Source organism: Ammospiza caudacuta, chromosome 2, assembly GCF_027887145.1.
Source record: "Ammospiza caudacuta isolate bAmmCau1 chromosome 2, bAmmCau1.pri, whole genome shotgun sequence".
NCBI lineage: Eukaryota > Metazoa > Chordata > Aves > Passeriformes > Passerellidae > Ammospiza > Ammospiza caudacuta.
The window spans coordinates 35,760,533-35,785,292 of NC_080594.1; the positions used below are offsets into that span (position 1 = coordinate 35,760,533).

Consider the following 24,760-nt stretch of genomic DNA (forward strand, 5'->3'; position numbering starts at 1 on the left):
CATGCCAGCTCAAACGCAGCCTACCAGCCCCAACAGCCCAATCTGACCTACAAGTGTTAAAGCAAAGGACACACACAGATCATCTGGGGGATGATCTGCAAAGATGGTAACAGCTCTGCCATCAAGACACCCTGGCCAGCCGACAGCTCTCCCAACTTCAATGACCATTTTCCTCTTGATGTTCAATGGATGACAGCAAATAAGGACATAAGCACTCGTGGTGTCCAAGGAGGTCTTCAGATTTTCTCTTCTGGGCACTAAACTGGAGAAGCAAAGGCACTATGAGGACAACATTTCTCTGGTACAGGTATTCCCACCACAGAAAATTACCCATGCTACTCAATCTTCCTGAGTAACATGCCTCTACAGCTACAATAAACGGACCAGAAACCTTGCCCCTCCTCATTTCAGAGTATAACTGTTTGACCGCAGAACTGCTGTCCCTAAAATCTAGAAATTCTAATGACTTACTAGAAATTAAGGAATGTCAATATTCAACAACCCTGGAAAATGTTTTGCTTTCTACTTGCCAGGTATGTACCAGCAGGCCATACCTGCTATTCCTTCAGCAAATGAAGATTTACAGTCTCTGCATAGTTTAGAAAGAACAGAGTAGGTACCGGGGGGAAGAGGAACTTCTCATGTACCCTATCAGCTCACCCTTAAAACAAAAAGTACCCAGTTAAAGCCTTGTTAGTCCCTGGGTCTTTTTGTGGGGTTTCTAACACTAAAGTATGTGGCTTCAAGCAGCAAATGTGGAGGTCAAGGAAACTCCCCTGAGAGGAGCTGCAGTGTCCAATTGCAGCATGATGTTTGCTCAGAAGTGATGAAAGAAATGCCAGCCTCCTCTTTCTTTCCCTGGTAGTCACCTAAACAAAGAGATGTGCAAGGGAATGTGCTGCCAAAGCCAGTGTTGGCTGTGCCCAGGAAGTGCCATTCGGCCCTCAGAGGTTCCGCTCTGCTTACAGACACACAGTAGGATATGAGGAAGAGAGAATTATCGAGACAGACAAATGGTTATTTAAAATAATTATCATGGTTTTTTATAGAATAGCCAGTGCTGGATTCAGTTCTGGGGTGGAGGGGGAAGGATCTGTAAATTAAATTCACATGATCCACTCCTGTTCATTCGCACGGTTATATGAACTGCCCACTGGCAGAAAGGTGGTCATTTGTAAATTAAAGAAGGAAATTATGTCACCTCAGTACAAATATGTTGCTGATGAAGACTGTTTATGGTAAAGATAAAGAAATAACCAAGTAGATGACATGGTGGAGCACGACTTCAACTAACCCCTTGTGGAATTTCACCTCTGGTTCTGCTGGAGGTTCCACTGCTTTAACAACGTAGCTGGGGCACTTTGTCCTGCACAAGGGAGAAGAGAATGTAATGGATAACTCCTTAATTACACGGTCTATCAGATGCAATGTTCTCCCCAGCAGCAAAATGTCCATTGGCTTCTACAAGGTATGGCTGGCAGAGGCAATTTATAGCAACTGCCCTAATCCTTGGAAGGAAATGTCTTCGTTCTCTGATTACCCAAGGTTTGGGCCTTGTCCATTCTTAATGAAGACAACAGGAATTCCACTTCTGACATAAACTTGAGTAGAACAGACCCTCTAGAACAGCAAGCACTGGAAAAATACTGATGTAGTCATAAACAGCTCTCAGGCAACAGCAGGTCATATATTGGTGGGTGTTCTGGGATGAGTTCAACATAAGAAGTACTACCCAAACCTTCACCATTTCCTAGCAAATGGTTCAAATGCTCCATGTCTCAAAAGCTATGAGATGAAGCTAAGAAAAAAGTCATAAAATAGGAACAAAGTCTAAATGTTGAATGCTGTTCTCCACATCATGCTGGGAGGCCACAGCTTATCCCTTTAACTGTGAGAGGAAGAATTTTGGGCAGAGAAAGTATAAACACAAATACCCCAAACACAGGCAGTGTGATTGCAAGTGGAAGTCTGTTACAGATAATTCGTGATTCCCTAACTCAGGCTCCATATGACCGCTGCAGGATATGCACTACAATCTGATCTCAGTGTTTGTCACTTGTCAAAAAATTGAGAACAAAGAGCCAATTAGCTGTGGTTTGTTTTCTTTTATTTTGCTGGAAATAAAAGCTGAGCTATCATACAGAAAAAAAATTCCTGGTGTGTGTATGAGGCAGGGAGAGGAAAAAACCAATAAACAAACATTTTTACAAAAACTCAAATCATAGGACTTGCAAAATAAGGACAGCTGGGATGCATAAACAAGAGCATTAGAAAAAAAATATTTTATACAACAGAAACTTTCCTATTCTGGCATTTGTTCTTTCAATATACAGTATAATCACTAACTTCTGCAAATCTGCAAAGATTTTAAAGGCAGCAGTAGCTGCAGTGGGACTGGTTTTTGAGGCTGTCTGAAAGGCAGTGACTGTCACATAGTGCTCAGGTGCTATTTAACCATTAAGATAACACTGCTTTGCATTTGTTTGGAGATTATGATAATAGACTGTTTTGTGACAATGGAATTAATTGCTCCTCCCCACCTTGTTATGCAGTAGATAAAGAGACACTGGAGACACATCATCAGTATTCCAGCGCTTCTGCAGTGAAACCCATCACAGATGCCTAAGATACAGCACTGCAAGATAAAAAGGGACCACCTGGCTTCCTAGCCTCATCTCCTGGGTAAACCAGTCCACCATGTTTCACTCCACTGAACAGTAAACCAAAAGTTTTGAATACAATTTGGGGAATAAAAAATAAAAAAGAGACTACTTGAACCTATTGCTAAGACAGAGAAATCTGGAGGGGTAAAGTAGAATTACTGAAATTAGAATGCAATTAGAACAGAGAAGTCAATATCCCTGTACTACAAAGATGACAAGAGATCTTTAAGGGACCACAAAGAAGTGGTCAAGGTTTTGGTTTGTGTCTCAGTTAAAGAGAGCGCTCGATATAGTGCCACAGCACTGACTGCTAACAAAAACTGATCATTCAGGAAGTACCAGCAACACGCCAAGCAAGATCCACAAGAGTTCCTGGGAGATTTCCAATGCAAGGATGGATCCAGTCCAAAACCTGATTGCATCGAAGAAAGTAATACATGACTAGTTTATTCAGACAGCCTAGTGTAACTCTAACACATAAACACTGTTGCTTATGGCAAAGGAGACAGCATTTAGCAATTTGCTTAACACTTTGCACACAAAAAAGCAATTAGAAAATTAATTTCCATCCTGATCTGAAATGTAGAAATATTAAAAAATATATTTGTGTATTAGTGTCATGTGTAAGGAATTGGCAATTACCTATAGTAACTACTATAAGAACACAACGCTTCCCATTCCTACTGATAGTGGTGGGACTATTTTATGACTGACATGTCCAGTGAGCCCTTTCACTCCTTTTTAGATTCTGTATTGAATTAGGAAAATCTGCTGCTTTTTCTACTATCACAACTCTTTGTCCTTCAGTGTTCTGTTCATGAACTACTGAAGCCTATTATGTTTAAATAATAAAATAATGGAAACCAAGACAGTGATTCTGTACAAACACAGATTAAAGTTCTTTACCTAGAGCTGTGCTTAGGTCACTCCCAAGGGAGGCTGAAGGGAACAGTCTCTGTGCATAGGGGAAAGCACATTTCATAGCTTAAGAGAAGTACCTGTTACACTGCTGCCTTTTAAGCAGCAATGGGAATCAAGCAATGTTGATTTCTAAGAAAAAACAAAATTCAAATTTGGTTTTGAGCACAAACAGAGATAATTAAAGCCCTTGCTCTAACAGGAAGCTGCATTAGAAAACAACTTTGCACTTTTGAGGACGCACACTGTGTTCCTTCTTATGCCAATTTATTTTAATTAATCAGAAAAACATTTATTTGAGGTATTAGCAATTCTGGTGCTTAGCCTATCATTCTGCCTCCCTTCTAAATACCCAGAGTGGCAATTCCAAAGTTGAGCACATCTGGTGAAAGGAGGAATCTCTCCTTCGGGCACATCACTGAAAAGGAGCAGTATAAATTCAATGGGCCAAATCTTTGTCCTTACACTCACCTGGAGAAAGCTGAACTGTGCTGGAGTTCACCACCACAAAGAAATACAATTTAACCCTTAGTGGAGTGTGAAGTGGGGCTCTTGGCATTACAGGAACCCGTTCCTGCTTGCCAGGGAGGAAGTGTGACAAACCACAGAACCTCCCAACAAGCAACCTGTGACTCAAATTTAACCATGGTGGGAGCAGGCCCAAAGTCCCTCTGGGAGACAGACGGAAAGCTGAGAGTATGGCGAGGCTGGAAGGACCAAACAGCTTGGATGCACCTAGGTGATACTCCTGGAATACAAAGGGCAGATGAGATCTTCCAGGAACATTAAAGACAAAAAGGAACCAGAGGATGACTCAGACTCATTTCAGGTTTCTCTACAGCACCTGTCATTTCTGAAACCATCACTGAGTTTCAGAATATCTGCCTAAGAAGACGCTCCTCTCCAACAGTATCTGGAGAATGGAAATTAAAAATACCATCTTCCATGTTCTCTTTGCATTCTTCATTCAAATAATAGGAACAACTGACCTGTCCTCACCCGCTCTTGTCCCCTACCTTGTCTACTCAACCCAAAAGCATTGGATAAAAAGGAGACCCCCAAAACACATGTGACTGACATGACTTCTTAAAAAATTCTGAAGTTTAAAAAAGTTAATTAATTTTGATAATATTTAAATTAAAATTAAGATCTATTTTAATAGATTTAAAATAGATTTCTATTTTAATAGGATGTTTTGGATTTTTTTTTCCTTTTTTCTTTGGTTCTCTGTACCTGTCCCATACAAAAACCTTATAAAATAAAAGAAAGAGCACTAGAAACTTCATTTTACTCTTCTTTTAGTTGGACTAAAGTTAATGGGTAATTGGAAAGTTCATAGGGCTGGCATAACAAAATAAACACCAAATATTTCTAGAGGCAGCAAAAAGAAAAGCAGGATTTGCCCTGACAGATGCAGAAAAAAAAGTGCTACCAATATCACCAGTAATATCTCCTAACTGGTACTGTTTGTGTTACCAGAAACATTAGAGGCCAGTGGGAAAAAAAGCAGCTTTGACATGTGCATGGCAACAAGAAAAAGACTCAGGGATGCTCCCTGAGGATGAGTGTGGCACAAACAGGGAGCAGACAGTAACTTGGCTCCAGCTGAGCTGGCTGTGTGCTGCCAGCCTGACCTTAGACCAGCTATAATCCAGCAGGCAGCCATTCCCACTGCACAACTCCGCCAGCTCTCTGCCAGTGCCTCTTGTGTGCAATGGGGCCAGCTTTCAGCATCCAAATGGTATGAATGCTCTCAGGAGAAATAAACCAGAAGATCAACTCACACAGTATGTACAAAATGGCAGCAGCAAACAAGTCCTCCAGCTCAGGCAGTTTCAGCACTCAGGTGCTTCTGCAATACAGCATTTTTGGAGCTCCTGCACACTACAAACTGAGACCAAGAAGGGAAATGTCCCAGACTCACAGTGTGACAGCCCACAGCATTATCAGGAGGAAAGCCAGCCTTTCCACAAGGCACTTAATATAGAGACCTGAAAATAAACTGAGCTCACATATTTTGCTCACCTTAAACTCCTGCTAAAGTGATTGAAATTGAAGCCCAAGTCCCATTTGACTGCTGATTTACTCAGGGTAGCATTCTTCTGTTAACACATGCAAAACTGTCCCTTGCGATCTCCACAATTACCACATGCTGCTGTGACAGTGCTTACACTGTCACAGTATAGTCCCTTTTGTATATTATAATCACTACCAGTAAGGGCAATTTTTTGTATAATAAAAATTACCATATTTTAGCAGAAGACAGAAAAAAATCTGTAAAACTAATGAAGAGCCTTTTTTTTTTAATTACAAACCAGAGAAGACCAAGCAACTAGAGAAGTGTAACCGGGGAGAAAAATTTGCCCCAAACCTTTCATCCTCTTTCACAATAATTTTTTTTCTCTTCGATTTTTAACCTTTTCTGTCACCACCAGCACTAAAAGCTGCTTTTCCCCCCCCTTTTGCTGGAAGAACAAACAAACAGTTGCCATTTCAGTCAAAGCAATGTTATTTTTTGGCTGCCTGGCACCGGGTTCAGCTCACAGGGCGGTCAGTTCCTCTGGCTCCCATCCAGCAAGCTGAATAAACCAGTCTGGCAGTAAGCACAATTCTGGGCTCAGAAATCAGTGCTTCAGACCTGTCTCCAACCTGAGTGCTTCCAATTTACAGCACTCCAACACCGCAGGAAGTACAGCAAGCCAATCTAAAGCTCAAATATATTTGAAACAAAGCTTTCTTCCATGCTTTTAGGTCTTTTTCTACACTCTTCTTCCTTCTCTCTTTAATGTTTGCAGGTTGGAATTTAGTGCTCTTTTTTCTGCCAGAAGTTTGGCCTTTGCAAGAAATAACTCATCCAAGTGTGCCATTTCCTCCAAAATGCACAGCAGTGGCAGAAATCACAGACAGATCATTATCATCTTTTCTCTGTTTCTTGCTTCTCTCCTTTTGTATGCAGCACTATGAAAGTCAAGAACTTTTGTGAAATTACAAAACTCATTTTTTATAGACATGCAGTCTCTCTGTTCAAGACTTTGCACTCTCAGAGCACAAAATAGAAAACACAAGAAAACTTGTAATACAAGAGAAACTGTGGTTCAGCAAGTGCAAAGGCATGCTGGAAGGATTGTAAGTGCAGGACTAGGCACTTTAGACTCCCCTTATGCTCCGCTCTCTGGCAGAACAACACTAACAGCAGAATTCCACTTTACTGGGATAAGGGACGGTGCTTATGAGAATGGCAGGAGATGTGAATGCCAAGGCTCAGAAATTGTATTGAGTGCTGTGTTTCAGTGCTCAGGTTATTATTTTCCCTTTCCTCCTCTCATTTTTCACACCATTAAAATTCCACCTCAGACACCAGACTCAAAGTGAACAAACAAACATGCATTGTTTGCTATCCAAACCCACCACGCTCACACGGCTGCTGCTGAAGCTGCAGTGACACTTGAGCTGAGGAGCACAAACCACTCGGGCAGCTCACAGGGGAATGCCAGAGTGACAGATTAAGTACAAAACTAACCCACATGCTGTGTTTCTGCTGCGCAGGTGTGTGCAGGGATTATCCTTCTGCCACGCAAGTCACTTATGCCAATCTCAGAAGAGCCTTTCTCCTTCCTTCTGTTTCTCCACGGAACCACAGAATTTATAGGTTGGAAGAGACTTTTAAGATCATCGAGTCCAACCCATGTTCTAATACTTCAACTAGATCATGGCACCAAGTGCCACATCCAGTCTTTTTTTAAACACATCGAGGGATGGTGACTCCACCACCTCCCTGGGTAGATGATTCCAGTATTTGACCACTCTTCATTTATATGAAGTAAATTTTCCATGGCTACTGTGCCAAAACCCTTCCAGGGAAAATTATTTTGTAAAACTTCAAATATTATCATTACTTCTTGTACACAATAATTTATCAATCATTGTAACATGCTACAAGGCTAGATCCTACTCTCAGCATCTCAGCAGATGGAAGTTACCCACAATCTTTGAAAGAATCTTAAATACTACTTCTTTGCCCTGAAAAGAACAATTTGGGGAAAAAAAAATTAAAGCTTCAAGATCACTTCTAAATTCTGCACATAAATATTATGCTAAGCCAAGATGGAGACAAGTAGTAAAAAAGATGCAAGAACCCTGAGACATGTCTGAAGTCCTCAGATAAAAGTTAGCACATACAAATTCCCATTTAGAAGCAGAAGTAATTTGAAGAAGTTCTACTTAATGGATGGCACAGAAAATATGGGTTCTGGTTTCCAACAAAAAGTGACATGCAGTAAAATATTTAGGCAATCTCTTGAGGATATGTAGCATTTCATAAATTAAAGGGCTTTAGTCAGCTTTCCATGTGACAGCAACCAACCCACAGTTCAGTCAGAGGAGAAGTGTTTGTGTTTAATCCCAAGATGGATTGGAAGAACTTCTGGCATGAACTGACACTGACATGAACTGCTCAAGAGTTTTTACAGAGAATAAATGGAAGAGAAAGCAAACTGTTTTAAATTGAAGCTACCATAATATTCAGCAGAAGCCAAAATTCTCTGTTCCGAAAGCCATGCAACTAAACACTGGGATGTAATTTTCAAACAGGTAAGTAAACTGCCTTTATAAATTCCACCACTATGTTTAAAAATCATTTAGCTCTCATTCCAATTTATTAGGTGTGTCTGTGTAGCTTTGGGCAGAAAATTGGGTGTACTGGTTGTTAAAGAAATGGGACAGTAAGGGGATGTGAATCCTGCTGTGGTGGTATCACAGAATGCCTGGGTGATCTCAGGCTAGTCAGTTGTGACCCCTGTAAAATGGAGATAATCACACTTATCTGATTCAAGGGGGTACCAGGAGACCTACTGTTTCCTAATTGTTTAGAGATGTACATGGGAAAGGCACAATATATAGTTACATGGGTTAGGTTTCTAGAAATATCTACTGGTGACACAATAGATTTTACCCATCTGTGTAAAAGTGTCAAGTACTGCTATTATTTTGACCTCATTGATAAAGAAAGGATGGGTGGTCTGGTAGATTGAAGCACATTTTGGCTGGAAGCTATTACCCTTTGAGACGACCTCTTGTTTCAAGTTTCATTGGTGTATCAGAAAAGTTACAGGCAGCAACAGTAAGGGTTTCTGTAATTCATGCTACAAAAACACTTCAATCTGTTTTATCTCCTCTGACATCCTACTCCTCTGTACTAGTCCTAATGATATTTTTCTTAATCAAGCATATGTTAATGGCAAGAAGCAGTGTCACTTCTTTCTGGTTTTACCTGACCTGTCTTTGGGTGCTCACTGTATCTGTGACGCTATACCAAGCTCAATTGTCTCTCTCTATTAGAGAGGGGTAGAAAAACTGACTGCCATGTTAAGAAGGGCATAAAAAATGATAGTAATTTAAGAGGATGACTGATTTTAAAACAAGATACCTAAATGGAGGTAAAATGTAGATCCTTCTGATAGTTTCATGTAGCCATTCAGTTTTAGAGAGAGAAGTTGTTTAAGGTGATTTGGGCAGGATTTATGTAAACTGAGTAGCAAGGAAAAGAGATGATTTACATTAAAAAATATCACAAGCAACCATCAAGTAGCAGTAGTTTTACTGCTGAAATGTGACTCTGGAGAATTTTTACAAAATCTCCACACTTGGCCAGGAAGGGTAAGGCAAGAAAGGGGCCAGTGTGAAAGTAGTAGTTTTAACCTGGAGTAATCCATGTTGATTTCTATTTCACCAGAATAATTTTACACCAGAAATATCCATACAGAATGCAAATACTGGCACCTCTGTCTAAAGCACTCATTTACTACCAAGTGCCCTTGTTCTACTCAGTGTGTTTGCAAGGATGAACCACTCTATCATTTGTATCAGTAATGCAACTCCCACCCACACGTGCTTCAACCCCAGACTTGACTAATGCATGAATCTTTATGCTGTGCTCCTTATGAAATGCTGTGTCCTATCACGTTGCCACGATACTGCCGCTAGATTTATGGCTCTAACTAAATCATCCGATCATACCACTTCTGTGCTGTGCTTCTTCCATTACCACCTAATGTATCAAAAGCATCGATTTTACACTTGCCAGCTTTTCTGCCGGAGCACTCCAAGGTCCTGCAGCACTTTATTACACCCCATGCCCACTCCCTGAGCTGTCATGCTAATGAGCCATGTGTCGCTACTTTAATTTTTCTGAAGCAGGTCACAAAGCTCAATTCTCCCCTCACGTGGGAGAACCTGAGTCCAATTCCTGAGCCGTCATGGCTGGCTGATTTTGAATAGTGCATATGATGACAGGCTCTCATCTTACTGGCCTGGCCACCACAGCACCCCTTCCCTCCCAAATGTTGAACGAAATATAGCCATTTATGGTTTCAGAATGCTTTTTCCTATTTACAGCATACTGTACTTACCAAACACCTAATATCCTGAGGTGTCCAAAATGCTGAAATTATAACCTACTTAACCTCAATAATTCTGAGAGGTCAATTTTTATCTCTACAATAGGGGTCTTATTTCGACTGAAAGAAAATGAAAGACAGCATGATTAAGAGACTCAATTGTCAGGACACAGAAACACCCTGGGAACCCACAGAAATGTAGCAAAACAGAAAAAGGCTCAGATCCTCCAGAAAGGACCAATATATTTTATGACCTGCAGGTATGAATCCCTTCCAACTCCAGGTATTTTATGATTTCTATCAATTTACTGCCTTGCCAGGATATCAGTTAGGAAAGGTAAGAAGGACAAGAGGTTAGAGTAGCAGCTTTTAGGTTACCCTGAAAGGCATCTCAAAGACGTTTGCTACATTTTGTAAGGTTAATTTCTGAGTAATGTCGCTGTCCTAAGACGTAAAAGAATAGGAACAACTAGGCGGCAATTAATGAGGGCCAGTTCAGCCTTCTTATTTTGACCATTCCTACAAATAAGGCTACTTGGTGTTTGAGACCCTTGAGGAGCAAAACATTTGGGTCTCAGTAGCTTTGCTTGTTTTAGAATTTTAAATGGCATGTGAGCTGGGGAGAAATGCATCAACCACCATTCTGTTAGCAACTGTTTTCCACATACATTTGTGTTTTAGTGGTAGAAAGTAGTAGATTAAGATATGAGGTCTCTGCCATTTGGTAGAGATGTCCCAGCATCATCATCCTTGGAAGTGTTCCAAAGGTACTGCATGTGGTACCTGAGGACATGGTTTAGTGCAGAACATGATGGTGCTGGGTTAACAGCTGGACTCAGTGACCTTAGAGTATTTTCCACCCTTAATGAGTCACTGCACCTATGAAGTAACATGGAGTCACATAGCCCATGTGTAACATGGTTCTTTTGGCCCACCACTGTTGTCTTTAGTGAATGGCTGCACATTTTCATGGTACTTTGACATGTCAGTATTAGCTGACCTCTTGTAAACAGAAATACCATATACTAACAGAAATACCATATACTACATCTGAATTTTATCACCTTCTGTCATACAATATTACATTTTATCTTTACACTTTCGCTTCCTTTATATGGAAAAGGCTTCAACTACTAGGCTGCCATTAACAGACCTAATTATTACATGGAAAGAGAAAAATCATCAACTAAATCTTTCCTGTTAAAAGTGAGGACAGACTGAGAAGATGTGCTACAAAAAGGCTGACTAAACTATGCAGCATCACCATCCCTTACCTCCAGAGACAGAGTACATGTTAAAAGCCAGCAGTAAAGCTCGGAGACACTGTGGATTTATCAGCTGAATGGAGAGGGAACACAACAGTATTTTTCATTATCAATCCGAAATTAAGAATATTAAAATCTCCAAAACTTCGAAGGAGCAAACAATAGTGATTATCCCCCATTTTATTTATGTAAGAGTCCAGTACCAGCATTTATGTCACTTAGCCAAGGTCACCAACTGTAACTAGCCATCAGTTTTTTGACTGGTGTTGACTCCCACTGCACTACTTACTACAAAATATAGACATTGCAGATGTAGATTCTGAGCTAATGCCAATCATGCTTTTAAAGCACTATGCCAGCTATTCCATCTCTCTTGGGGACTTTTTTCTAAATTCATATGGCAAGACTCAGAAACAAACAAAACCTTTAACACTTCAAATGCTGGTGTTTTCCAAATTTCCATCAAACTGAATTTTTAAGTTGGGTGTGTTCACTGGGGCTTGTGGACCTCAAAGCTTCAACCCAACTGACTCTTAAAGAACTGTGACAGTCTTTCATACAAAGCTCTTCATAGCAAAGATTCCTTCTGTGCCATAACTGCCCACATCAGCTTTACTACCAAGAATGGGCACTATGGGCTTGGTCCTGCTGTTGAGACACAGGGTTAAGGACTGCTCTACCATGAAAAAGTACCCTACTGCTTTGCACCCAGGTGCACATGGAAAGCAACTTCAAAGGATACACCATGGCTTATACACACACAGCAAGAAGCTGCATGATCCTCTCATGTCATATTTCAAGTATCATTTTTCACAGAAATCACGCTGGATTCACAAAAAACACATTTTTCTCTGAATTCTGACACAAATATTTGTTAACGTGATCCTTTCTCTTTTACTCAGAGCCTCAAAAGCTTCCACCCAAAATACCTAAAGCTATCATTGCTTTAGCTGAAGAATTTGTTGGGGTCACATGATGGTTTGAAAGCTGTAGTTGAGATTAATAGTGTGTTACAATAAACACAGTGAATAATGCAAAGCACAGAAACGATGGAGGAGGAAGTGGGGGGGATACATCTTCTGAGGCTATGCAGTTATTGGATGTTTAGTTTGAAAGAACACACAGGTCAGAGTGAGACTTCTGGCATCTTCTCCCTTACAAATTAATCACCAGTTCACAGTGACCAGCAAATTTCAGCTTATAAATAAAGTTCAAAGCCCCCAGGTCCTCATTTAAAAATGGAGACATATGGCTTGCAAACAGCTAATGGAACAAGCCTTCCCAAAGTTTGAGCTCATTCCCAACTGAGAGATCCATTTCACAGTAATAACACAGTGCAGCCATGAGTACATGAGCTTCAGACTTCCTTCCTGTATTTTATAATACTCTGCACTTCCACAGCAGCTTTTATCTGGTGAGTGGAAAAAGTTCTGATGAACATCAGTTATGACTTTTCAAAGTACAGAACGCACTGCAGAAACTGAGAACATATACAGACCCTCAGCCACACAGGCTTCAGCTCAGAGATGATACTTACCCAGAAACAAAAAGTTCAATGTTGTGCAGGGAAAAATCTGAAAAGATTTAGAAAAAAGATTAGCTTACTCTCTGAAACCTGATGTCTGCAAGTTTGGAGCCACAGGTCCCTTCTTGTCTACTTGTTCACCATAGCGTAAACCATGTCTAGCTGCAGTAATATCATACAAATAAGAAAGAAGTTCAGAAGGATACCAAATCCTAGGGTTTGCTATAGCTCTCATTTGCAACTGAGAAAACTGTGGTTTAAGTTTTGTATCTGAGAAGCCTGTGGCAGAAATCAGAAGGCTGAATTCCTAGTACTCACTCCAGTCCCTGGACAACTCTGCCTTCAATGTTTTGTTCTTCTAAAGCTGCCCTGAAAGCATTTTTTCCACACAGAATCTACTGCTTTGGGGGCTTTGTTTCATGTTAGTCACAAATCTCTCAGTATAACCTGAGGTAGACCAAAACACTGGCAGTCCTGCAGTGAAAAAGCATCTAATGGGCCATAAATTAATGTTTCATTTCCTTTAATAGTGTAATGATTAATTCCTTCTTCAGAGCAAGATTTTGTTGTACATTTGATAGTTACACTATAAAGAAAGAAATGGGTTTTTTTAACGTCAAAAAGGATCAAAGCCAGAACACTGCTATTTTTGTTTGTGATCTTGTAGCTTGACTCTTCAAACAGTTTTTTCTCCCCAATTTTGTAAAAAGGTAAAAAAATCCATCTCAGATGAGACCTTGCACAGCTTGTCAAGTTTTGACCCACAGTGAATTTTTTTTGCAGATATAAACCCTTGAAAGTAGGGGTTTCTAATGGAAATGCTGACATAACCTTAACTATACCAATGCCGCTGTAATCTCAGGTTACCAGGAATATTTCTGCTGCCAATTCCATTTAACAAGTCTGAATGCATATAATTTGTTCCAGTTGTCTTTCCTTGGAGTGGGGCTCCTTTGTGCACACTTTCCAATGTGGCTTGCATTAAAAGAAAGGAAAAAAACCTCCTACTCCTATGTAAATTCATATACACACTGATACGGCTTTATCACAGCTAAAAAGCTATAAATCTGCTTTAACTGATTCAGTGTGTTCCTTGGCCTGGAAAGGTGACTTGCTTCATTGCTGCCCTTCACTGAACGTGACAATCATAACTTTGCTTCATTCTTTCTGAGATATTTATTCCTTGCAAAAGAACCTCCCAAAAGCCCCCAAACTGCCTCTCTGTGTATTCATACTATCCCCTACTGACCAAGGGTCCCTCTGTTTGAGCCAAAAGGATTTGAGCTGGGTCAGGATTTGCCCCTGGCTATGCTAGGAATCTAATCCAAATGCCTCCCACTGATACCAGTAATAAGAATCTAGTCCCATAGCAAATTATTTGCTTCTCACCTTTGGCTCATCCTGAAGCCAAACAATTGCCAGGTTAAACAAATATTCTCAGGATGCAAAGTGAATTCATAAAGCAAGAGCTTAAGGGATAGCAATGTAAGTGGGCACATCTAGAGCCTCATGTCCTCTGAAAAATCTGCAGCTCACACACTGGCATTTCTCTGATCTTTCCTCTTAGAAGAAAGAGTGAAACAGGAGGAACAAAAACTCAACAGGATGGCTCCACTGCTCAGTGAATAAGAACAGGAATAATTCATGATATGATCCTCCTCACAGCTGCCAGTTAACAGCTTCTTACTTGATCTTCAGGGTCTAAAAGGCAATAGCTGATGCCTGGAAACTCAAAACCTCAACCTTGTTGTCATCTTTACATCAGAGATAAATTCAGAGGAATGAGGACGAAATTGCGAGGACAAATTTTCAAATACATAAGGGAATTTTTGGAAGGTTTCAGTGAGTTTGAGCAGGCATCAACTGTAAAAATCAAGCCAAAATGGTCATCTCCACAATAACCCCTCAGGCTTCTGGGGACCCACAGTCAAGACACAGCTCTAGCCACAGTGAGTGCAAAAAGAGAACTCTCCTCAGGATGACTCAAAACCTGGTGGCTTGAAATGTCTCTGTCTAAATTGAAAGCTTATGGTTAATGAGTTTCTTGTTTAGTTTTCTGCCTAAAATTAAAAGAGAGGAATTAAGGTTATAGTTTCTCAGGCTGAATTCTGAGCACGTTCCCAAATTAGAGGACAAATTAATTGAAAAATTATGTAAAATTGATTTTCAAAATGCTTTTGTTAAAGCACCTCATCTAATCATCACTACTGTTTAAAAAAAAATAATTTTACTAAAGAATATTTTTAAAGTACTGCTAAACTAAACATCTATTAAACCTTTCTTCTCCTTAGGATGCTTTTACTAAATTTCTGTAGTGTTGGGGATGAGAGGAGGGGGAGGAGGGTGATGATGTTAAAAAAGTTTTAATAGGAAATGCAATAACAAAGAATATTTAAAACTTTTTAAAATACACTTGGAAATTGATTGGCTGTATCTTCCAATTCCTGTTTCCCTTCTGTAATTATGAATTACCATTATGAGTAACACTGACTGCTAATGGACTCTGCAAATCTCTGATAAAGAATGCAGAGATTAATTGCTATTCTTACTTAACACAGTTGCTTGAGTAGTAAAAAAGAAGCAATAGAAAGCACTGTGCAAGGACAAAACACAGCAAGAGAACAGATCCTCTGTTCACAAGCTTTTTTGGAAAGAAAAATGAAAGCTTTCCATAAAAAAAAAGCTGAATTTAATTGGAATTTATTGTTAGTTTTTAGATGAGAAAATATCAATTATTCAGATTACATTATCAAAGGTTCTTTTGCTTTCCTCAGTCAGATTCCTGAAAATTCTCCACTTGTAAGACGCCTCACATGATACTATTCCTTCTTCAAAATCCTTTAATATTCAGAGTCTTCTGGCCTCCGTGCTGCAGTTTGATCTCTCTGTACTTTCAGTCCTGGCGCTGTGAACACCTAACGCCGTGCTGGAGCAGGACCCCGACAGGACAGCTGCAGTGTCGGAACCTGGGCCCAAAGGTCAGGGGAGCTGCCGATGCGGAGCAGGCTGATGCTGCATTCAGCCTGCCCGCGGTCACAGCTCAGTGCGGAACGCGTCTGAGAACGGCCGTGGCTGAGCGGCACACTCTGCAGCACCAACCACACCGCGGACACAAGGAAATAAACACTGAGCACCCACAGACACATCAAAAACTTCCAGCAGAAAGTGCCCCGTGTTTCAAGAAGATGACTTCCCTCTAGATCCTGAGGAAATCCAGCCATAGCAGCAGCAGTGGCACATGATCTGGTCAGTTACTGCAAATTGCAAGAAATGCACCATTTATATAAAATTGTACTATTTGACAAAAAAAAGATAAGGCTATAGGAGTCCCCAGCAGCCTTTTCATGAAGGATTTATTTTCTCAAATCTGGGCCAAACTATTGAATAAATAGTGGGAAGTTCTTACTGAAGGACAGGAAAGGAAGGTAAATTACGAACAGTGATTGTATTTAACAGCTCAAGACTGCTTCTTAAAGCTTAAAACAAACCCAACAAACTTTAAAGAAAATACGTTACAAATCAGAAGGCCCAGATTTAGTCAGAAATGAAAATGAAAATCTTTGGGGGATCTACTGCTTCAAATTGTCCAGCACTCTAAACAAGAAAAAGTGGCAAAAACAATACAAGAACCTTCATTAACTATATGAGCATGGATTTTGTTGGTCAAGCAGCTCATTCATGCAGATCCCACTGTGCAGAAGACGCATGGTGTGGCTGCTGGGGGCAAACTGATCCTGATGTGCTCTATTTTCCACCAAAATCAGGGATCATAGAGAAATTGCACACGTCTCCCAGGATCTAACCTTAGGGTATTTATGCATGTACTCAACATGGATTTCCCTCCTGGCCCACTGCCAATGTAACCTGTGCCAAGGTAAGGCCTGCACCATCCATGCTTTATGCAACTTTTAACCCTCCTCCTGGAATTCAAAGTGTAGTAATACTGAGAATCATGCCCACCTTTCCCCTCTTTCTCCAGCAGCAATGTCACTTTAGGTGACTGGCATCATGACCCTCCACTGCTTCTTCTGTGAAAAATGCCCTTAGTTGTAGAAAAGGTGCAAAACTGGTTAAGCAGTGGTGAGCCACAAGTTTTTGTAATAGGGATGTATTTGAGGGAAAAACCAAAGAAACTGGGGTATGTGTATTCAGAGGTGGGTGATAAGACTCCAAACTGTATTAGATTCTTCCCAGAGACTTTAGTAGATGGTACCTTCAGTATCACCCAAGCAATTCCTAGGACCAGAGAGTCAGTTTTAGATATTCTTACAATTTACGGGTATTGCTTTACTTCTGTTAGAATTAATTACATTCCATGCTCTGGTCTCAAAAATTGTGTTAGTATTTGAAAATACTAAAATACCCCAAACCAGAGCTGATTCTGGGATTTTGTGGCTCTCATGTGCAGAGGCTGTTTTAAGTGACTACATCCAGTCTGCCTGATACAATCAGCTCAAGATAAACACAGCAGACCCCACCAAATAACAAAAGCACACTTCTCATGGAACGCCTGCTCACTGATGGAAGAAGTCACACATTTTGGCTTTGACTTTGAGGCAACACAACCAGTGCTGGAACTTGGATGTCAGTTTTCCACAGATTTTATCCATCTTTCCAAATCTGTTCTTTGTCACTCTGTACAACGGCCATCTCCCTACCTCAGAGATGCACCTGCTTATGTCCCCAGTGCCACAGCTGTGGATGCTGAAGGGACATGGGCAGCAATGGTCAGGCTGATGGGCTCCTCCTGAACACCATTCCCTACAGGCACTTCATTTTTTTAAAACGTATTTTTCATGTCATTTACTGGTTCAAATGGAAGAAAGCTGCCATTAATGAGCTAAGCACCCACATCCACAGCCCTCCTTGGCTAGTCCTCAACCTTTCTCAGCTGGCCAAGATCCTCCCTACAGCCCCACTTGTTCATGCTTCTTCTCCCATACCCTTGTCAGGGACTGCATGTTCTGATCCAGCAGAGCAGTTGTTAAGTTTCTTAGTACAATGAGATTAAAGATTGGATGCCTTCAGACAGTTCTGGCTTCTCCCGAGTCCTACACAAATATACCTACACACCAGTATAATAAGAAAACTGAAAAACTAATTAGTGTTTCTTAATGTCCACCAAGATACCACACATCAGCCAACTTTTCAAATAGTACTGAAATGCTAAAGTCAGGAAATTTTAAGGTTTCTGAAGGGAAACATCCTGAGATGTTTCAGAGAGACAGGGCTGTTTAGTCTGCAGAAGGGAAGGCGTGTGACCTTTTGATGCTAAAATGGGGATTATAAGGAAGATGGAGAGAGACTTTTTACAAGTGCTTGTACTCACAGGATAAGGGAAAATGTTTTTTAACTGAAGAGGATAGATTTAAATTTCATATAAGGAAGGAATTATTTATTATGAGAGTGATAAAGCACTGAAAGAGGTTACCCAGTGAAGCTGTGGCTGCCCCATCCCTGGAAGTGTTCAAGGCCAGGCTGGATGGGGCTCTGACCAACCTGGTCTAGTGGAAGGTGTCCCTGCCCATGACAGGGCTTTGGAACAAGATAATGATTAAAGGCCCTTCCAATACAAAGCATTCTAGGATTCTCTGAAATGGAGACATTCACACCTTAGTTACGTTGGGTAATTTTAGGTAAAGTAAAAAGCCTTCTGGACTTGACATATATAAAAAGAAAAAATGAAAAGGTCCAAGTCTGAAAAATCTGTTTTTCCTTAAAATCATGTACCTGCTGATATTATAGGTACAATAAAAATTTGGACTTTCAATGCTCTAAATTACTTAGAAAAAAAGAAAATCAAACCATGGTTTGTAACACATCTATCACAAAACTTCAAGCCCTAGAAGATGCCCATGTATTTATATACATATTAGCTGGTTCCAGCCTGCATTTGAAAGTTTAGGTGGACATTTTTCTGGAAGTGTAAAAATAATATCATGGACAATATTACCTTTCTGAAATAAAAGGAACTTTGATAAAGAATAGCCTACTGCATATTAAAAAAGTAGCATGTTTCTTAAGCTCCATGTGCATTATATTTGCAATTTACATGGGGATTTGTAACAGCAGTGCTGCTCCCTGGGTGTTACTTACTTTGGATGGACTTCTCTAAGGCTGAGTTTACACAGCTGTGGTAGGAAAACCTAGCCACAATCAATTAAAAAGTGCAACACAAATCCTTTGAACAGCGTTCTCAGGCTGTCCTGCTGTTGAGACAGCTACTATTCTCTGAGAACGAGTGCTCTAACTGTATTAAACTTAGTCCTAACCAAAATAAGCTTTTACTAATTTTCACCATTTAAGGAACATAAAGACCTGCTTTTGTCATTTAAAATTTAAGCTGACTAAGCCTCATAGAAACAGAACATTAAAGAACTAAAGCAATTAAATCCATTTACAGAGGTCAGAAGAGTCTCTGGGTTTTAGGCATGATGGGCTTGTATGGTCTGTGGTTGTCATTCACATGAACTTTTAGATTACGGGTTGTAGGTGGCAAAGTGAGTCACCTTTGTTTTCCTCTTGATAGCAGAGTGATGCTGAGCTGATCCTAGCAGGTCACCAGTGTCCTGCCATTACCTGCACTTCTGATTACTGAACAACCAGAATAAGCAAGCAAATGAGACCCCAGATGCCTTGTCTTTGTGTGGGACATATTTATTACCAACCTACTGAATCCTGCACACAAAGAAGGCCTCAGGGAATGGAGTATGTCTACAGGCTGATGCAAAAAGCACTGAGGAAAAAGAAAAAAAGCAGGCTGCTGAAAAGCCTGAAGTCTAACTAACTCACCAGCACATTGATAATACAATAATGTGGTCAATCCACTGTAGACTTTGAATAAGGATTTTTTTTTTGTTTTCAGCTAATTAGTAAAAGAAGAGATTAAGGTTTTTAATCTCTTGCTCTTTCTTCCCTCTTTTTACCTGGAGGGTGTGCATGTATGTGTACAAATGTATTTCCTAAATGAGCAAAGAGAAAGTACATACATATACATTATGATGTGGAAAACATGAGGTGGAGTGTGACTTAGGTTTCATTTCAAACAAGAGGGTAATTGACATTATTTCAGATTTCCATGTTCTGTGACTGCAAGCAGTCAGATGTGGGTGTGTTATAGGGTGGGAGGGGAAGGGGGAAGCTGAACAGAGGATATGAATTTTAATCAGTTTCCTGAATGAATACAACACTGTATTTGCCCCTACTCTCCTTAGGATGACAATTCAGAGGAGATAACCTTCTCCTTTGAAAAACCTTGAAAGGAAAGTTTGTTTTTACCATAACAAACGCAACAAAAGAGGAGGGAAGCTAGGAAAGGGAGAGGGCAGACAAATTAAATGTCAAACTTTCTCTCCTTACTTGAAGATAACAGCATACTAGGAAACCTTCTTAGAAGCTTAACATAAACACAGTTAAGCTGTTGCCAGCTGCAGTAAACCTCTCTCTCACCTTTGTTTCTCTCTTTCAAGACATCTTTGAATGCCTTCTCCTTCATCATAAATCAGACCTGTGAGCAATTATCGCTCAAGCCGGATGGCAGCGGCCTGAGTGGCCACTGCTATTCCACTGCTGTAATCTGCACTTCGTCAGGTTACACTACCCTTGATGAAATTTCACATTTCTTTGCCAATGAGCGTTACCTCCGTTTATGACTCACTGTCTTTGCAACAGAGAACTGTGAATTTCGTTCCTCTCCTTGTAATTTGCTTAAGCATCGTGGACCATCCGGCGGTGCTGAGCACCCCCAGCAACCCATCGGGGAGTCTCAGAGCATCCCAGTAGGATGTGGTTCTGCTGCTGTTCCTCAAATACTTCCCCTGAGGACACTTTCAGCGCCTCGGAGGGGACTGGACACAGACACCCTCCTCTGGGATGGCGCTGATGCCACTGCCAACTATTACAGGAACTCTTCGTGTTCGTCGTCCCCTTGCCTATCCATGCTGCCCTTGGGTGACAGATTCTTCTCAAGTTCCGGCCCCGCCAGCCCCCAGGCTGCATCTTGACGCCATCAAAGAGAAGGGGAAAGCTCTTTGCCCAGTCTTTCAGCCAGAAGTTAATAAAATGAAAAAGCCAAACCACCCCGAAGTTGCAGCCCCTCAAAAGGGAGCGGGCTCCGGCCGTCAAGTCAAGCCAAGTCTGCGAGCGCTGCCCGGGCACCAAACGGGGCTGCGCGTCCCGCACCGCGCAGCGCGCACGCACCCGGCACCGACCTGCCCAGAGCTGCCAACCTTTGCCAGGCAACTTTTAACTCTTTATATAAAACCCCCACACCAACCCAAAGGGCACACCCGCTCTCCCAGCCATCCTACATCCCCGCGCACGGCTGTCAAGACCGGCATAAAAAAGTAGCCACAGAGAGAGAAAGAAAGAGAGAGCGAGAAAGTCACTCACCGTTGGCGGCGGCACAGAGGTTTCCAGAGCCACTTTGAACTAAGAATGACTGAGGGACAAACTCTTCCTCAGAGTCCGAGCCCGCGGCCGCCCGGGCCGCGCCGTCGCCCAGCGACCGCCCCGGGCCCTCATTGGCCGGCGGCGAGGGGAGAGGGGAGGGGGACTGCGAGCGGGGGGTGGAGGAGGCGGACGAACAGGGCAGGGGGGGACCTGCGGGCCACAGACACACACACAGAGAAGGGAGGGGGGAAAAACACAGAAAGAAATAAAATGAACAAAAAAACCACGGCAAAACACGGACAGAGACACAATAAAAGTCGAGCCGGGGCACGAGGGAAGGCCGCCCCCCCACCCCGCCGCCTTCCCCAGCGGGGCAGCCCTGCCTGAGGGGCGGCCGACTGCACGTATCTGACCCCATTACCTGCTGCCCCTCGGGCTGTTACTGTCCTTTAAAATTCCTATTCTCCTTATATCCATCCTTTAAAACTCGCATCCGTCAGTTTTTTTGTTGGGCTTTTTCGGTTTGGTTTGGTTTTGTTAAGATTGTGACATTGGCGAGAGCCCCTGATCCGAGATGCGCTTTGTTCCCACGGCGTGGGTGCTCACTGTCAATGAGTCGTACTCATTGATGCGGCCGCGCTCCGTCTTACTAACGGGAAAGCTTTGCCCGACGTATTGTGAGGCGAATTATTTCAGATTTCAAGTGAAAAGTGTAAAGTCCTTTTGGGGATTGGTTTAACAATTCCCTTCCCTCTAGTTTATAAAGCAAACGGCTCAAGACCTCCACCATGCAGGCAAGAGGTGGAGGAAAGGTGTGGACACCGCTGTGTGGGGTAGAAGCAACTGAGCAAACCACCACACTGATAACAGAGCAGAAGCACAGCTCAGACTAGCGTCGTTTCGTTGATTAAATGATGAAAAACACAACAAATAGGGTTCTAAGTTTATATTTTACATAGAGCTGTGCCTGACTGAGGAAGAGCTTCTAATTGACTGCAAAAAAATTTAATCAGGTACATGTAGGTTAAGTAGATCTAATTGGAAAAGCTTACTGTAAGCAATTAATGGTTATCAGGGTCTTATTCCAAACATATTTTTAAACAAAACAGGGAAGTCAGAAGTGCCAAACTGGCAAAAAAACTATTAGGCAAATGTGGAGGTCAGATACGTGCAGTACATCAATAAAAACAGGGGGAATATGAACACAGACATATAATACAGGACAATGCATTTAAACATGAACTTTTCACCTTGCTACATTTGATCTGAACATCATAATTAATCTCTCACATTTTCCGAAATACTGAAATTTTATCATGAAATATCCATCAAAATAAAAGAACAGTCAGCACAAGAAAATCAGCAAACTTAAAAAATCATCTGTTTTATAAAAACACATTTTGAACACAGCATAGCTCACAACATAGCTGTACAATATTTCTTACTAAACACAACATGAACACTTTAGAAATGAACACAAACCTAAAACAATAAAGTGGGTTTAGCATTTAAATCCCCCAAAGCTGGTTCTGCATATATATTTCCTTCCACCTTGGTCATTAGTTTTTCTCATCACAAGCCCTTGGATGTCACCTCCTTGGAATATGCCAGTCCTATAAATTGCCAATTATAATCAGACAAGAAATTGTGGCATCAGAGGCAAACCCTGGGATCCAAGGAAAATACCAGACTGTACCTGTGCTTAGAGACACTTGTCACCTGAAGGACAAAAGCCAGTGTTGGTTGAGAGGCTACATTCCCTTGTGTGAACAACAGTGCAGCATGCAGACCACGAGCCGAATTTGAGCCCTGTGTGTTTTGTTATGATCAGCAGGGGAATTGTCTCAATCGCCTTCTTTCTGACAACCCTCCAGACAGAGAAGTTCCTCCTTTAGGAATGCAGCTCTTAAGGAATCTGCAGCCCACTTCACACTCCTTGACCCTTTTTATGGTGCCAAGGCTGTAACCTTCCCATTGTGCTAACTAGTGGTAGGAGCTGGAGACAGACAGGAAGAAAAAGGAGCACATGCAAGTGGATGAGCACTGCTTTCCTTGTCACAGTCCCTGACATGAAAACTGATATTCAGCTCTAATTCTGATCTGCTTTTGAAGAAGCAAAGTATACTCTGTGTCATCCTCTTTGTGGCAATAGAGATTTGATGAGCCCTGATATGTAACAAAGTTTAAATCAGGACTTTGATTTGCTATGCTTTCATTACAAAACAGGGTGACTTGTATTTCTAATCCTGTGTAGTAGTCAGAGGCTGAATTTTAGTGTGATGGTGACTGAAATGGAAAAGAAGTGTAAAATCAATGTCTTCCTATAGACCCATACAGTTTTTCAGTGTACTTTGTAAAGAGAGGACACATTTTTCCAGCCATTGATAAAGACAGCATAGATTAAAAATTTATTTCAAGCCTATGATTCATTTACACAAATACCAGTGAAATGCATAAAAGGGAGTTAATGGTGTGGCTACCCAACCAAAAAAAAAAAGTGGACAAGTACAGTAGAGCCCCAAAGCTCTTCCTGTGTTTTGTTTAGACAGTATGCTTGGCATAACTATACATGAATTCTGTAGTCTGGATGTAAAGAGCAGGAGCAGAATGAGCTGAATTTGGAATTGTAACCCTATAAGCAAAGTGTCAGTGCTTTTCTCAGTCCACATCACAAAGTTTCTGCCATTTCCACATGGTTGTAAGTTGTTGGGAGTTTCTTTTGGAAGGAGGTTTTCCCATCTCCCAGTATTGTAGTTTTGGCAAGAATAAAATAAAAATATAAATAAAAAACAAAACCAGAACCTTTTTAATGGCAACTTTGGGTTTTAATCAACGACACCATTGCAGAGTGCACATGAGAAGATCCCATGGGCTTTCACGGTCGTTACGTGCACTTGCAGCAGTGCGTGAGCTGACCTTTACAAGGGCAGATTCTCCAGGAATTGTGCAGAACAACCACTCAGGGCTGTGCTGCTATGAAGGGCACTGGCACATTCCACCGTGCTCTGTGGAAAATTGCCTTTTGGCCATGAATGACGGGGTAGATTCAACAGGAGATTTTGCCAGCTGCTGGATGGAAGGTGTGCCCTAGGCAGCCTTGCTGGCAACAACCAGATATAAAATGCACGGGAAGCAAAGTGATACCTTCCTTTTTAGCAAGTCAACAAGGCTGTAAGGCAAGCATGTGTTAGGTTGTGGATCCTTTAAGAGAACTGCCTCCTTTTTTTCCTGCTTGGAAAGAAAACCAAGAATTAAATCTGACCTTTTCACAAAAATTAAACGAAGAGAGAGACGAAAGCTGCAAGTTTGTTTCCTTCTCAGACAAGTATCTCATTGAATTTACTGCAACTGCAAGTCCAAGTAAAACAAGCCCATAAACTTTCATTCCAGCTGCCAGAGCAAAATTTCTAATTGATTAGAGCAAAATGAATTTGCAGCAATACTGGGTTGCCATGGAACCTAAGCAAGTAGGACAACTTACTTTGCAGAATGTGCTGTTTCTCCTTCAAAAATACAAAACAGAAGGACTAGATAACACATTCATTATGTACAGTCTTGCAATTTGGAACTTAAAGAAAAACAAAACAGATTCCAAGTGTGGGC

At 41.3% G+C, this 24,760-nt stretch overlaps 1 protein-coding gene across 1 annotated transcript in view; it reads right to left on the bottom strand.

Annotated features, from left to right (window-relative positions):
- The window catches only part of TENM4 (teneurin transmembrane protein 4), a 387,133-nt gene that overhangs the window by 232,490 nt on the left and 129,883 nt on the right, over positions 1 to 24,760 (bottom strand). Inside the window, exon 4 of the mRNA XM_058800438.1 lies at positions 21,158 to 21,367. Coding sequence (XP_058656421.1) covers positions 21,158 to 21,367 — 210 coding nt within the window. The remainder of the gene's footprint in view (positions 1 to 21,157; positions 21,368 to 24,760) is intronic.